This window comes from Lepidochelys kempii, chromosome 10, assembly GCF_965140265.1.
Source record: "Lepidochelys kempii isolate rLepKem1 chromosome 10, rLepKem1.hap2, whole genome shotgun sequence".
NCBI classification, from domain to species: domain Eukaryota; kingdom Metazoa; phylum Chordata; order Testudines; family Cheloniidae; genus Lepidochelys; species Lepidochelys kempii.
This window is the reverse complement of record NC_133265.1, coordinates 45,889,573-45,905,495: the sequence shown is the minus strand read 5'-3', so window position 1 is coordinate 45,905,495 and position 15,923 is coordinate 45,889,573. Positions and strand designations below refer to the sequence as shown.

Here is a 15,923-nt window from a genome sequence, read left to right as displayed (position 1 = left end):
CAGCATGTTCAAATCCAGGCTGTGACATAGGTGGTTCTTCAGTGCAAGTGGGCAGGGTGAAGCACTCTATCTGATACGCAACATAGAGAGATCTACGGTTTTCAGAATGTATAATCTATTAGTGAAGAGGTGAATACTAACAGGTCCTCTCCAGGAGAAAAGTTCTCCTCTCAGATCCTCAGTGAGCTGCGTTCATAGGGGAAGAAGACTGAGCCAAGATCTCGTGTACAGATCTGAGGGGAGGATTTTGGCCCAAATTTGGTTCCCAAATAGTGGTTCCCCATTTAAGCAGCTATAAGGGTGTAAATATCCTTAACCCATAATCTCTTCTCCTTCAATGCACTGTCTGCACAACAGATGACCATAACTTTATTCTCCAAACACTACGTACTACTTATAAACTTATAATTACAGTTTCCATCTCGCTATAGAGCCCATTCTTCGTCTTTAAGACAGGCAGTATAATGGGGGAGGAGTGCAGTGCCATTCTTCAGGGATTCTGGTCACTGGGGTCACACTTCAGCATAACTTTCACCCCCAAGCCCTTCTTGGTTGTCTCAAAGGCCTCCAGGGCTTTTTCCAAAGGGAAGCGGTGTGTAACCAAAGGCTTGATGTCCACTCTCTTGGATGCAAGCATAGAAATCGCCATGGGCCACCTGGAAGGGAGCACAAACAGCGAAAGAAAAGGGTAGTTCTCTAGGTCTGGGGAATTTGTATATTGACCAGCAGATCTGCGTAATTGCACATGAACTGTCCAGATATGAGACAGCATTCTTACAATGTTCAGAAACAGGAAATGACAGGTCTGAAGGGGCCTTCCTCAGTTATTGCTAAACAGGCGAGAAGCGATTTCTTTAGAACCCAGTCCCGCATGTCATTCCCATAAAGTCATGCAAAAGGCTTCAGGACTAAGTTCTCAAGCAGAGTGCAAAGCCTGCTCTTGATCAGCAGGGATTGTATGGGACAGGGCAGGTCCATGGCTCTGTCCCTGTCCCCACCTTCCACACTGACAGGCAGAGCAGGCCAGGCTCAGAAGGAAGCACATACACTGCACCTGTTCAGGGGTCGAGCAGTGAGAACTCCAGGAGCTCCATGAAGCACAGTGCCTCCCGGAGCTCCTATTGGAGCAAGGAGCCTCAACTGACCCCTCTGCATGCAGCTCGTTTACGTCCTAGGATTCTCTGCTTGCTATAAAACACCACCATAGCCTTTATCTGTTTGGAAGCACTGAGCTTGCATTGGCCAAGGGTTTATGAGGTTTTGTGTATAAAGCAATGACTCCGAAGTGAGTATAGTAATACTGAGCCAATGGTTATGCATGCTGTTCGCATGGGACAGCTAGCTGTGGTCTGCTCCAGCAAAATAAGTGACAAGCATTGGGAGTTACTGTGTATTCAAGTTTCAGAGTAGCAGCCGTGTTAGTCTGTATTCGCAAAAAGAAAAGGAGTACTAGTGGCACCTTAGAGACTAACCAATTTATTTGAGAATAAGCTTTCGTGAGCTACAGCTCACTTCATTGGATGCATTCAGTGGAAAATACAGTGAGGAGATTTATATACACACAGAACATGAAAAAATAGGTGTTATCATACACATTGTAAGGAGAGTGATCACTTAAGATGAGCTATTATCAGACAGAGCCAGAAGAGTACCCAGAAGTCACCTACTACAGGACAGGCCCAACAAAGATAATAACAGAACGCCACTAGCCATCACCTTCAGCCCCCAACTAAAACCTCTCCAACGCATCATCAAGGATCTACAACCTATCCTGAAGGATGACCCATCACTCTCACAAACCTTGGGAGACAGGCCAGTCCTTGCCTACAGACAGCCCCCCAACCTGAAGCAAATACTCACCAGCAACCACACACCACACAACAGAACCACTAACCCAGGAACCTATCCTTGCAACAAGGCCCGTTGCCAACTGTGTCCACATATCTATTCAGGGGACACCATCATAGGGCCTAATCACATCAGCCACACTATCAGAGGCTCGTTCACCTGCACATCTACCAATGTGATATATGCCATCATATGCCAGCAATGCCCCTCTGCCATGTACATTGGTCAAACTGGACAGTCTCTACGTAAAAGAATAAATGGACACAAATCAGATGTCAAGAATTATAACATTCATAAACCAGTCGGAGAACACTTCAATCTCTCTGGTCACTCGATTACAGACCTAAAGGTGGCAATATTACTACAAAAAGACTTCAAAAACAGACTCCAACGAGAGACTGCTGAATTGGAATTAATTTGCAAGCTGGATACAATTAACTTAGGCTTGAATAGCGACTGGGAGTGGATGGGTCATTACACAAAGTGAAACTATTTCCCCATGTTTATTTCCCCCCACTGTTCCTCAGACATTCCTGTTAACTGCTGGCAATGGCCCACCTTGATTATCACTACAAAAGGTTTTCTCCCCCCCGCTCTCCTGCTGGTAATAGCTCATCTTAAGTGATCACTCTCCTTACAATGTGTATGATAACACCCATTGTTTCATGTTCTGTGTGTATATAAATCTCCTCACTGTATTTTCCACTAAGTGCATCCGATGAAGTGAGCTGTAGCTCATGAAAGCTTATGCTCAAATAAATTGGTTAGTCTCTAAGGTGCCACTAGTACTCCTTTTTTTTTTTTTTTTACTGTATATTCAAATCACAGCAAAATGAAGTCTGAAAAAAAAAATCTGTGCTGCTTGCTGGTCCTTTATCGCTCCGCCTCCTTGGTTATGCATGTTGGTTACTAGGTAAAATCGAGACCTCTGGCATCTCCATTGTGTTTTTAGCTCAAATGGTTCACTTAGAGTTCAATGCACTTAAGGAGCCAGCGGTGTGTATCCACAGATAGCTACTTGTGCGGGCCACTACTGACCCCTTTGGTGGTAAGAGGAGTATGGAAATTCACAGAGTAGCTTCCACAGGTTGTATTGCACTTGTATTGGCTTACAGCTCAAACTCCGCCTGGGCAAAAGCTAGAATTTGACAGAGATATGAAGGGATCTAATAAAACCAGCACAGAAACAAACCTTCTCATTAAACAGATCCCCAGGCTTACCAGGGAAGCCTGGCTGTAGCTAAGAATAAAGAATAGGAAACCATCTCTGGAGATCAGTCCCTACTAAAGAAAAGGATGGACTTGGAGACCAAAGATCTACACAAACCTAAATCTAAATTAAACCCAGCTCTGCCACACCAGCAAGACCAAGGTTTTCGCCTGCTCCAGGGTCAGGGTAAAGCACAGCTCAGTCCCATCTACACTGCGAGACTGACCTACATCCATCAACATGGCTGTTTCTACAGCATAGACAGCACCTAAAACTGCATAGATGAGGTCCAAATCTGTGTCTTCTTTATTCAGCCATTCTTTCAGAATTAAATTGCCATAAATCACATGACAATTCCACGAACAAACCCTCAGAGATCAAAGCTGGGAAACTACAGCCTAGACTAAGGGAAAAAACACCAAACTAGCAAGACTGGATCAAGCTTGTTATAGATAAGGGCCTACCAAATTCACAGCCATGAAAAATGCATCATGGACCATGAAATCTGATCTCCCCCGTGAAATCTGGCTATTGTGGGGGAGATCAGATTTCACACAGTTGGGTGGCCAGAGAGCAGCAGCTGCTGACCGGGAGCTGAGCTTTGACGGCAGTGTCACCACCAGCAGCAGCACAGAAGTCAGGGTAGCATGTTAGGGGGGTCATCAATTTTTGGTGGGGTCAGGACTGGCCTTATAGGTGGGCGAGTGGACAACCACCCAAGGCCTTGTGGTCAAAGGGGGTGCCGTGATCCACCCCCGCCTCCCCTCCACACACGGTGTCAGCCCAAGGCCCCTTTAACTCCCAAGTGCTGGGTGTGGAGCCAGGAAGGGACAAGGCTGAGGGCACCCCAGCTGGGGGCTCCTACTGTGCACTGGGCTCCAGCTGCTAGTCCTAGACAGGCTGGGGATGGACAGGACTTCCTTTTCCTCTGCACGGGCCACTCCTGAGGCCATGTCAGACCCATCTCTGGGAACGTCCCCTGGCTGCAGGAAGCTCCACGTCTGCTGTCTGGTAGTCCAGCTCTGAAGGCTGCACTGCTGCCAGCAGCAGCGCAGAAGTGAAGGTGGCATGTTTGATATCACCACCCTTACTTCTGCATTGCTGCTGGCGGTGGTGCTGCCTTCAGAGCTGGGCACCTGGCCAGCAGCTGCCTCCAGCTGCCCAGCTCTGAAGGCAGCAGCACAGAAGTAAAGGTGGCAATACCATAATCTCCTGGCAGTAGTCTTGCAACCCCCCTTCCCACCACCCCTTGTTGGGTTAGGACCCCCAGGATTATAATACCGTGAAATTTCCAATTTAAATATCTGAAACCATGAAATTTATTATTTTTAAAATCCCATGACTGTGAAATTGACCAAAATGGACCATGAATTTGGTAGGGCCCTAGTTATAGGACACAAACAAGTAGGATCTTATTTTTACCCTCTGGATCTGCAGGATTGGTTGTTAAATCCAGGTTCATATCCCACTGCCACAAGAGATCAAAACACACACGACAGGATTTTCAGAGGGTTCGATAATTTTGTAGCCAATAATGAGACTTGTGTCTATCTGCGTTAAGGCAGAGCTCTCAAACTTCTTCCCAACACACACGATATCTTATTACAGAGATTGCCTCACGGATACCTGCCACCAATCCTCCATTGCCCATCCCCCATTTCCTCACCACGACACCATCTCCCCACCTATTCACCCAACTTCTGGCCCTCATCTACCCACCCCCACATGCCCATTCATCCCCTATCTCCCAGTGCCCAGCTCCCCACCCATCTCTGTCTATCCCATATTGCCCACCTCCTCACCAATCCCTTGGTCACCACCTCCTCACTGATTCTCTATCGCCCAGCTCCCACTGCTCATGGACTGGCCACTTCCCCATACATCTCCCAGCCCCGACCTCTCCACACAACCCCCTCCTCACCCATCCCTCACTGATTCCCTATCATCCAGCTCCCACCTCATCCCCCATCTGCTGGCCCCCACCTAGCCTCCAGCCCCACCTCCCTACCCATCCTCCAACTCCTTACCCATCTCCTGGCCCCCATCTTCCCACCCAACCCCCATTGCCTATTCCCCCACCTCACCCATTGCCTGGCTCCCACCTCCTCACCATTCCTGTGTTGAAGTGGGAGCAGGTTTGCACTGCACACATTTGCCAGTTTTCCTAAAATGTTGCAGTGTCACTTGGAAAGCCAGCCAGTCTCCAAGATGCATGATGCAGGAGGAGTGCGGCTGATGGTCTGACAGGGACCCCGCTCTGCAACAGGGACATTTACATTGTCCTGAGAAGGAGTGATTAGAGTGGGAACATTACAGGGTCTTCCATTTCCTCCTTCCTTGTGGAGGAATTAATTCCTTCATGGACAATGGAGTAGTCTGTTGGCATGCCAGTGCACCCTGATCAATACTCACGTATTGCAATAGCGAAATATCCCCTTGATATCCACCTCACGCACCGCAGCATTCACGATGGGGACGTGGACCATCTCTGGCCCCAGCCCCACCAGAACTAGGGTCCCGCCCGAGCGAGTGGCCTGAGGAGGAATAACAGAAACAAAATAAATGCAAATGTTGCCTGCCTGTGGAAGGTGACAAGTTCCTGTGTATACAGCAAAACTGGTCACTGCTGCCAGTCTTCTCAGCAGGCTATAAAAGGAGCTGATAGCCTAAAGCAGTGGTTCTCAAACTTTTTTGATCGGGTTCCCCCTTCTGTGTGTCTGTAGTCATTTACGCCACCCCGCTCCCCCCAGTGCATATACCCAGGCAGAGTGGAGAGCAGCGGTTGCTTGCTGGGTGCCCAGCTCTGAAGGCACCGCCATGCTAGCAGCAGCACAGAAGTAAGGGTGGCAATGTGAAAAGTGGTATTTGTCAATATCCTTTTCACAGCAGACTTAGTGCCCCATTACCACCCTTACTTCTGTACTGCTTCTGCCACCCTGGGGTTGACACGCAGAACCCCGCTGCCTCCAAGTGAGGGATTGGGGAAGTGGGGGGAAGGAGAACCTGAGACTGGGCTGCCTCCCGGTGAGGGTTGGGCCAGGGAGGAGAACCTAAACCTAAGTGGTGGGACTCTGGCTGTCCCCTTTCTCCCTGCTTCCCTGGTGTGCACAGCCTTTCTGCATAAGCCCACCCACCCGGGATGACAGCCAGCGCTCTTAAAAAAAAAAGCAAACACTTCGCGCCTCCCTTGACATATTCCCGCACCTCCCTTGGAAGGCCTACCCCACAGTTTGAGAAGCGCTGCCCTAAAGCATTTACAGGCTTGTCCTTGGGGCAGCTGGCCCATCCTGCAGCTCACACTGCCACAGCTACATTCTATCTTTAGCACACTAGCTTGATGACAGCTCGCACGAGTATGCCTCCTTCAGATGGGAAGCACACTCCTAGCTCCAAGTGTAGACATACCCATAGGTGCTTTTGATGTTTCAGCCAGTTTCCAGCAAAACCACCCAGATCCTCTTCCCCATCATCCTGTGCATGGAGGTGTCCCATTCTAAGTTCCTACCCTTAAGTCCCAAGGGGGAACTCCACAGCTCTTTGTCCACACACAAGGAGGGGGCAGAGAGTGGGCTGTGGAGGAGCACATTGCTCCCCCTCAAGCCCTGCAGAGCTTACCAGGAAAAGACAATACACTGTGTGGAGCTGAATTGTTTTTTCTGCTGAGCTCCATGTAGGGGTCCTGAGGAACCTGGCAGGGGAATCTCTGCTAGTTCAGCTCTCCTGGAGCCTAACTGCCAAGGGGCAGGGAGAAAGGCACTGGGGCAGAGCCTAAGGGTAAGGTGAACTGGTGCAACCTGCACTGTACTGATATAATCACCTCTACACTGGGGCTAAGCACTGGGCTGCTCCACTAGTGGCTGAAACTCCGTGTAGACAAGGCCTAAGAAACAAACTGTCCCAATTACTCTTATTAATTATTTGTGTAACAGTAGCATCTAGAGGCCCCAAGCAAGATCAGGGCTTCATTGCAAGAGGCAGTCCTTGAGTCCCTGCCCCAGAAATTACAATCTAAACAGACAAGCTGGACAGAAAGGGGAATAGGCAGGGTTCAAGGCCATATAGCACTGCAGTGTCAGGAGTGGGATTAGAACTCAGCCCTTCTGAGTCACAGTCCACACAGTCCTGCCCTGCCACAACACTATGCTGTCAAAACATTAAGGTTGATAATAAAATAATGCCATGGCAGGAGTGCTCAGAATGACTAATAATAACCTGCACATCTACTGATGTATTTATTATGCCTGAAACTGTGCTGTATACCATCGCATTGTTTTGGATCTCTAAATAACACTGTCCATTGCTCCATAGCACACACAACTTACTGATGTTCTCAATGGGACTTCAATAACCCACCTAGGCTATATTCCCGGCTCTTGGCACCTGACCCAAGAAGGATTGGTTCTCTGTCAAGCCTGGGATTAAGAAGTCTTCTGAAGAAAACACTACTTGGTCACAAGTGCTGTAATTTGCATAGGTGTATGTGACTGCTGACAGGTTCCACTGTGCTCCAAACCACAGCGAGTAGGAGCTGTGGAGCACAGAGATAGGCGTGTGCATGCTTATTCCAGGGACTGGCTCGTACCAGGGACCCTGCCTCACCGTACCTAAGGACATCCCACCTCTTTGATACTGCTCTGGCGGCCAGAGATCTACAGACACCTAGAGAAAGGGCCCTAGCTCCAGGATTCTGATGTTGCTGAAAATCCAGACCATAATTTTCCAATGTCTGAAGTCTTCTTAGGCCATGAGTTCAATACAGTCACAATGATGTTATAGCAATTGTATGAGAGGTGGAATGAATGGGACTAGGTCTGCACAAGGAGAAACCAATGTGGGATCTCTACCCACCTGGCAGATGATCATCCACCTCCGTGGAATCACTATGCTCCAACAACCCCCCAAAAAACGCTACTTGGGGCCATGAAGGAGACAGACCTGAGCCGGGGGGAGGAGGCAGAAAAGTGACAGTGTTCCCACTGGAGATTCCCGGGAAAAGATGATGTTGCCAAAGCAGAGTGGCTATCAGTGTCTAATCTCAGACATGAGGCTAGGTCACACTCCCCCATGACACAAAGTGCAAGAGACGCCAAAATCCCACTGCTTGCAGATGTGACTCAGTTGTTACTAGGCTGCAGAGTTGGAGATACTGGGGCTCTGCCAAATGACCCCGTCATCTGCTATTCTCACAAGGCCACTGAACAGTGAGGGGAATGGGTCAGGGAGCCTGCTCCCCCTTTATAGCCCATACAAACACCAGACCGCTGCAGTGCCTGACACGACAAGACCCCAGGGCAGGACTGGCACAGCAGCAGCTGCAGCAGGGTAATTCTGCCTCCCTGAGCTGTGAATGGGGCACAGCTGCTCTGCAGTGCCCCAACACTGAGCTATACTATATGACACAGTTCAGCCCTGAGGTTGTTAATGACGCTGCATAGGACAGGCCTCAATATCTCCCTCACTGTGAAATTCCCCACAAGGCCACTGTGCGTCTGTTGTTTCCTGGGGGCTGGCGTTGCAGTCATGCCAGCAGAGGTTTGGCTGGGTTCTCTTGCAGCGCTCCCGATACAGGAGCTATCTGTAGTGCAGCTCGTTTCAGAATCCCAGTGCTTCTGGGCACGACCTCCTCTAAGCGTCACTCACCTCGGTTAGTCACAGAAAACGAGTGCAGATAGGTCTTTATTTATCTTAGCAATTGTCGTGACCCTGATTGCAAAATCAGTAGGGTCAGTGTAAACATTGGTAATGTTTTCTGCAGTAAATATAGACTCAAATTACATTAATATTACATCAGAGGGAGAGCTCATGAGATAATCTAGTCCAGGACAGCATGGGTCAAACTTTGATTCTCACCTACAAGAAAAAAATATTTGCAGGAGGTTTCTGTGAACCCTGAAGGCTCTCAGATAGTACAGTCCTAATGGGTTAGTTACAGGGCATGCTGTGGGTTTTGGATTGGACTTGCTCCCCTTTATCACAGCATAGACTAACATTTGATTTTCAGATGTGGCTGGGGTTTGTCTGCCCATGATGAAAGGCTCCAACACTGCACTTAGACAGCTCTGCAAGGAAGGGAAAGTGGCTGTTCTCAATCCCTTACTAGCACATTTACTTCCCATGGCACCCATTCAGCACCTCAGAAAGGGAGTTATTTTTGTGTCACGCTTGTCACCCAGCTAAACAGCTAACATTACACCCTCTGCTTCTTCTATGGACAAACCCCCCTACCCCCAGTGAGAAGTGACAGCTGACACCTTTCACCTCCCTCTGCAGATTGGGTCAGAGGAAGCGGCATGGTCACAAATCATTGAATGACAGAAACGTAGGGTTGGAAGGGACCTCAAGAGGTCATCCAGTCTAGCCCCCTGCACTCAGGCAAGACCAAGTAAACCTAGACTATCCCTGACAGGTGGCTGTCCTACTGGTTCTTAAAAACTTCCAATGACGGCGATTCCACAAACTCCCTTGGAAGCCTGTTCCAGAGCTTAACTACCCTTAGAGTTAGAAAGTTTTTCCTAATATCTAACCTAAATCTCCCTTGCTGTAGAATAAGCTGATTACTTCTTGTCCTGCCCTCAACGGACATGGAGAGCAATTGATCACAGTCCTCTTTATAACAGCCCTTAACATATCTGAAGACCATTATCGGGTCCCTCCTCAGACTTTTCTCAAGACTAAACATGTCCACTTTTTATAAATTTTCCTCATACGTTAGGCTTTCTAAATGTTTTATCATGTTTGTTGTTCTCTGGACTCTCTCCAGTTTGTCCACATCTTTCCTAAAGTGCAGCACCCAGAATTGGACACAACACTTCAGCTGAGGCCTCACCAAAGCCGAGTAGAGCAGAACAATTCCGTCCCATGTGTTACATATGACACTCCTGTTAATACACCCCAGAATTATAGCCTTTTTTGCAACTTCATCACATTGCTGGCTCATGATTTATGATTCACTCCAACCCCCATCTCCTTTTCATCAGTGCTACCACCTAACCAATTATTCCCCATGTTGTAATGGTGCGTTTGATTTTTTCTTTCTAAGTTTAGTACTTTGCACTTGCCTTTACTGAATTTCATCTTGTTGATTTCAGACCAATTCTCCTATTTGTCAAGGTTGTTTTAAATTCTAAGCCTGTCCTTCAAATTACTTGCAACCCATCCCAGCTTGGAGTCATCCACAAATTTTATAAGCATGCTCTCTGCTCCATTATTCAAGTCATTAATGAAAATATTGACGAGTACCGAACCCAGAGCTATCCTCTGCAGAACCACTCTAGATAGGCCTCCCAGTCTGACAGCAAACCATTGTTAACTACTTTTTGAGCACAGTCTTTCAACCATTTGTACACCCATCTTTATAGTCATTTCATCTAGACCAAATTTCTGTAGTTTGGCTATGAGAATGTGAAGTGGGACTGTGTCAAAAGTAGGGCCGTCAAGTGATTAAAAAAATTAATTGTGATTAATTGTGCAATTAAAAACATTATAATTATTAATCGCACAATTAAAAACCATCATTATTAATCGCAAGATTAAACAATAATAGAATACCATTTATTTAAATATTTTTGAATGTTTTCTACATTTTCAAAAATATTCATTTCAATTATAACACAGAATACAAAGTGTACAGTGCTCACTTTATATTTATTTTTGATTACAAGTACTTGCACTGTAAAAAAACAAAAGAAATAGTATTTTTCAATTCACCTGATACAAGTACTGTAGGGCAATCTCTTTATCATGAAAGTTGAACTTGCAAATGTAGAATTATGTACAAAAAAACCTGCATTCAAAAATAAAACAATGTAAAATTTTAGAGCCTGCAAATCCACTCAGTCCTACTTCTTGTTCAGCCAATCGCTCAGACAAACACATTTGTTTACATTTGCAGGAGATAATGCTGCCCGGTTCTCGTTCACATCACCCAAAAGTGAGAACAGGTGTTCTCATGGCACTGCAGTAGCTGGCGTCGCAAGATATTTCCTTGCTAGATGTGCTAAAGACTCATATGTACCTTCATGCTTCAACCACGATTCCCGGAGACATGCGTCCATGCTGATGACGGGTTCCGCTCGTTAACAATCCAAAGCAGTGCAGATTGACGCATGTTCATTTTCATTATCTGAGTCAGATGCCCCCAGCAGAAGATTTTGGTGGTTCAGGTTCTGTAGTTTCTGCATCAGAGTGTTGCTCTTTTAAGACTTCTAAAAGCATGCTCCACACCTCGTCCCTCTCAGATTTTGGAAGGCACTTCAGATTCTTAAACCTTGGGTCGTGTGCAGTACCTATTTTTAGAAATCTCACTTTGGTACCTTCTTTGCGTTTTGTCAGATCTGCAAATCAACTACTACATGACCCCAGGAGGAGGGACCAAAGCTTGAGCCCACCCAAGCCCCACCACCCCAGGTGGGGGGCCAAAGCCAAAGCCTCCAGCCCCAGGGAGGGGGCCTGTAATCTAAGCCCCAGCACTCAGGGCTGAAGTCCTCGGGCTTCGGATTCAGCCCCGGGCTTCGGATTCAGCCCCGGGCTTCGGAAAGTCTAAGCCAGCCCTGGTGACCCCAGTAAAATGGGGTTGCAACGCACTTGGAGTCCCAACCAACAGTTTGAGAACCGCTGCGCTACTGCACTTGTATGAGGCGAATCGAAAAATACTATTTCTTTTGTTTATCGTTTTTACAGGGCAAATATTTGTAATAAAAAATAATATACACTTTGATTTCAATTACAACACAGAATACAACCGATATGAAAATGTAGAAAAACAACCAAAATATTTAGTAAATTTCAATTGATATTCTACTGTTTAACGGTGTGATTAAAAATGCGATTAATCACAATTAATTTTTTTTAGTTAATTGCGTGAGTTAACTGCAATTAATTGACAAAACTAGTCAAAAGCATTACTAAAATCAAGATATATCATATCTACTGTTTCCCCGTAGCATTAGGCGAGTAACCCTATCAAAGAAGGAAATTAGGTTGGTTTGGCTTGATTAGTTCTTGTCAAATCCATGCTGACTATTCCTTATAACCAGAAGACATCTGGTCAATGATCAGTCCCATAATCATAGACACAAATACTAGCCTTGCTATGGCAATCTCATGGATAGCAATGAGAATTCTGCACAAAGACTGAGGGGAAGATGGGACCAGTGATTGAGAAGCTAGAGATGGAAAAGGCCCATCAAGTCAGAGCTGTTCCCTAGAATAAATTACCCTGTGGTCTGTCTGAACCATTCTACATCCTAGCAGAATGCACAGTAGGGGATATGGCCCTGTGATTCAGCCTGCATTTTCACTTACTTGGTTTCATTTCAGTGCTCCTAGTTCTTCCAACAGCACAGCTAGGGTACAAATCATGAAGCAAGTTGCCCAGAAAAGCTCACAAGGCAAACAATGCATACATACACAAGCCAAGGGATAGCGTGCACAATGGATAGCAGGACAGTCCTGGGAAAGGTGGGTCTGAAGGTGAGATCTGGGGTAAGAGAGAAGGTGCTCAGTGGACAAAATCTGGGAGATAGTTCCAGGCCTGGGAGAAGTGGGGGCAAGTCATGAGTGGGAGGAAACACAGGAAGCAGTGAGGAGAGTATATGAAAGATGAAGAGGGGACACATGACAAATTGGGGGATGCTAACAGATAAGGGAGTGGGGAGATGAAGAGCCATTGAAGGAAATACTGTAGAAGCCAGCAAGGCAGGAGGAGGATGGGAAAACACAACATCATGCAGTTCTGCCAATCACCATTACCCACAGGAGACTACGGCCAATTAGGAGCCAACACAACACATTCCCTTGGGCTTACACAACCCTCTCTCTCTTGCACGCTGTATGCTGCTGACTCATTGCTTGCCTTCTCCAAAGGTGAGGCTGCAAGGGAAGGGGAGCTGCTTGCCTCAATCAATGGCCAACATTGACATCTACAAACAGGAGAGGTGAAGGAGCAAGGAGAGGACACAATACATAAAGAACTCAGCGGCCTCTCTACGCCACGCCTCAGAGCAGAGTACTGCACAGTAAGCCAGAGACCATCCCTGGAAATACAACTCAAGTCCTCTGTAGTCAGAGAAAGTATAGTCTAGGGAAAGTATAGTTCTAAAAGGACCCAATTTGCAGAAATTATTGAGCACCTGCCCTGTGAAATTCAGGCTTCTTTAAAGTTAGGCACTCAAAAATCATAGCGGGTTTGGAATATTTAGGCCAATCTCTCCTGCACAGAGGAGAAGAACATTCCCAGTCCCTGATAGCATGGGGAGGGCATGGCTACCCCATAGCATAGAACTCATTTCCCCTGCAGGGGAGCAGAGCAATATTATTATTACTGCATATGCACATTCAACTAAGTTCTGCCCTGAGATACACACACGCACAAGTCCCACTGAAGTTAGAGAAAAGTAAATGCACATATGCTATCTACCACTAACTCTGCTTAAGGTGGCACAGAGGACTGACAGCTCCTTGGCAAGCCTTGGCTCTGACACAGAACCACCACAAGGTAAATTTATCCATGTGGCCTCAGGGAGACTATGGTGGGTGCAGCCCGCTGTCAGCCTGAACAAGCGGCTGTGTGGCAGCAAAAGACTGAAATCTCCATTGTCATCCATTGACTCTGCCCTGCTGGTAGAGGAGTCTGGCCAGTCTGTGGGTCTCTCACACAGTTTCACCTCTCATTTTATTTTTAGTCACTCCAATGATCAACCTGAAAGGAGAGAAGCAAATGCTGGCATTGATCTTGGCAGGGTGGATTTGATTTAAATCAAATTGATTTAAATCACATCAGGAAGACTCGATTTAATCATGGATTTCTACATAAAAGTGCATTCTTGTTGGTTGTTATAACCTTAATACATATTCTTCACAACTCAGAGATAGATGCAGGTTTCGTTTTTAGAAGGTACACACTATACATTTTTTAAGTGATTTATTTTGAAAACTTTTCAGATTCGTTTTACAGCTATATCATAAGATGAATGATTGTTTGGTTATTTCATTTACCAAAGGTAATTGAAGCATATGAAGTCATTGGGAGGTGAACTATCTCCAATTCAACAGGTTAATCATTAATATTTGGAGGATTTTCTTGCCACGCTGTATTAGGAGGAGAACGTCACCAGACAGACATTTAAATTGTTTTATTTAACTAAAACAACAACGTTGTATATTCTGGATTTTTTCTTCAACAGCAAACATATAATATTTTAACAAAACAAGCATATAAATTTTTGAATGTAGTTAAACATTAAGTTTTTAAATCAGGTTTGTTCTTGTTAACTAAAATAGTTAAATGAAATATATTTTTTTAAAAAATCCCAAAAGTAAATCGACTACGTCAGCCAGGTCAACATGAGAAACTTAAAATATTGGCTTCTGCAGCTAACTCTGTCCTCTTCACCTTAGTTTTCCTGTTTGTTCATAATCTGGAAAAGAAAAACAAACTTTCCTGCTTTTTCAGGTCCAAATGATTTCTCAATTTGGAATAAATTAGTCCAAAGGAAGAAAATATTCTTTCTACGCCAGCAGAAGAAGCTACTGCTGTTAAAAGTGGGATTATCACTTCTACAGTCTCTGAATCCAAGTGCTTAAGTGAATTCCACCAGTTCACAGGTGTGACTTTCTTTAAAACATCACCAGCAAACTTTCTTGAATGGTTCACCCTTAGCTCTGAAGTTTATTATAGTTGGTATTATGGAGGGATGATTGCTGGATGTCCGTGTCATAGCCAACTCCTCCTCTTCAGCAGTTAAGGTTTGACCCTGGTACTGAGTATTGAGAATATTTGCAAGAGAATGAGCTGGAGACAGTGCTTGTCCAATTTGTTTTTTTAATGCTTGTAATTCAACTCTGTCATCTTTTTAAGATCTCTCTGTTCCATTTCAAATTTCAGCAGCATCAGCAATAAAACAGCTGTTTCCCTGCATTTTGTTCAAGGCTACAGAAATAGACTTCAAGGTACTCAGCATGTGTTCAACATTTCTCTTAAGCCCAATGTTGAGCACTTTGGCTGTGACAGTGCCATCTATTTTTTCATGATTTTGTTCACAAACTGTCATCAGTTTAGGCCAGTTCTTGATATAGTGCTCAAAACAGCTCCTGAGTTCCATCGAACGTCTTGGGGGAGAGTTAGCTTGGTTCCTCCCACTTTTTTCAGAGCAGCTGCTGTAAAGTGGTTGTTACGGAAGTATTTTGCAATTTCAACAACATTAGCCTTTATTTCTGGAACACTGAAGTCTTTGGCTAGGTGGTGCATCAAATGAGCACCGGAACTGTATGTTATTAACTTGGGACTCTCTTCACTCTCTTCTAAATAATTTCTTCTCATCTTGGATACATTTACAGCATTGTCTGTGACCAAGCTGTGTACTAGACACTTGAATTTTTTTTCACAGTTTGTTATAGCTTTTACTGCTACTTCTTGTAAGTATTCTGCTGTGTGTGCATTTCCTGATGTATCAATTGTATCTGTAAGGAAGACATTCCCTTCTTCTGTTGTCACACAAGCACATACAACAGGATCATTGTGGACATTGCTCCACCCATCAAGACTCAGGTTAACAATTTTACCCTCTAGACCTTTTGCACACTGCTCAATTTCTCTTTCATACATTTTATCCAGCAATTTGCCTGCGGCATCTGCTCTGTTGGGTGGACTGTATCCTGGTCTTAATGACTGAACCATGTTAATGAAGTGTGGGTTCTCAATCGTACAGAAAGAAGAGTTTGTTACATAAACAAATGGGGCAATTTTTTCATCAATTACCTCTTTTTGTAATGTGCTGGTTCTTATTACAAACTTATCTCTAGTTGTTTCTGGATGATGGAGATTTTTTTTTTTCCTTTTTTGCTACAGGTGATATACTGTGGCTAT

General features: G+C 45.4%; 1 protein-coding gene across 2 annotated transcripts in view; it reads right to left on the bottom strand.

Moving 5' to 3' along the window:
- Window positions 1-347: 347 nt before the first annotated feature.
- SORD (sorbitol dehydrogenase) overlaps window positions 348-15,923 on the bottom strand; it is a 39,072-nt gene continuing 23,496 nt past the window's right edge. For both annotated transcript variants that reach the window (XM_073363240.1, XM_073363241.1), the window contains 2 exons: window positions 5,471-5,592; window positions 348-656 (listed from right to left, as the gene is read on the bottom strand). In XM_073363240.1, coding sequence (XP_073219341.1) covers window positions 491-656; window positions 5,471-5,592 — 288 coding nt within the window. In that variant the 3' untranslated portion in view covers window positions 348-490. The remainder of the gene's footprint in view (window positions 657-5,470; window positions 5,593-15,923) is intronic.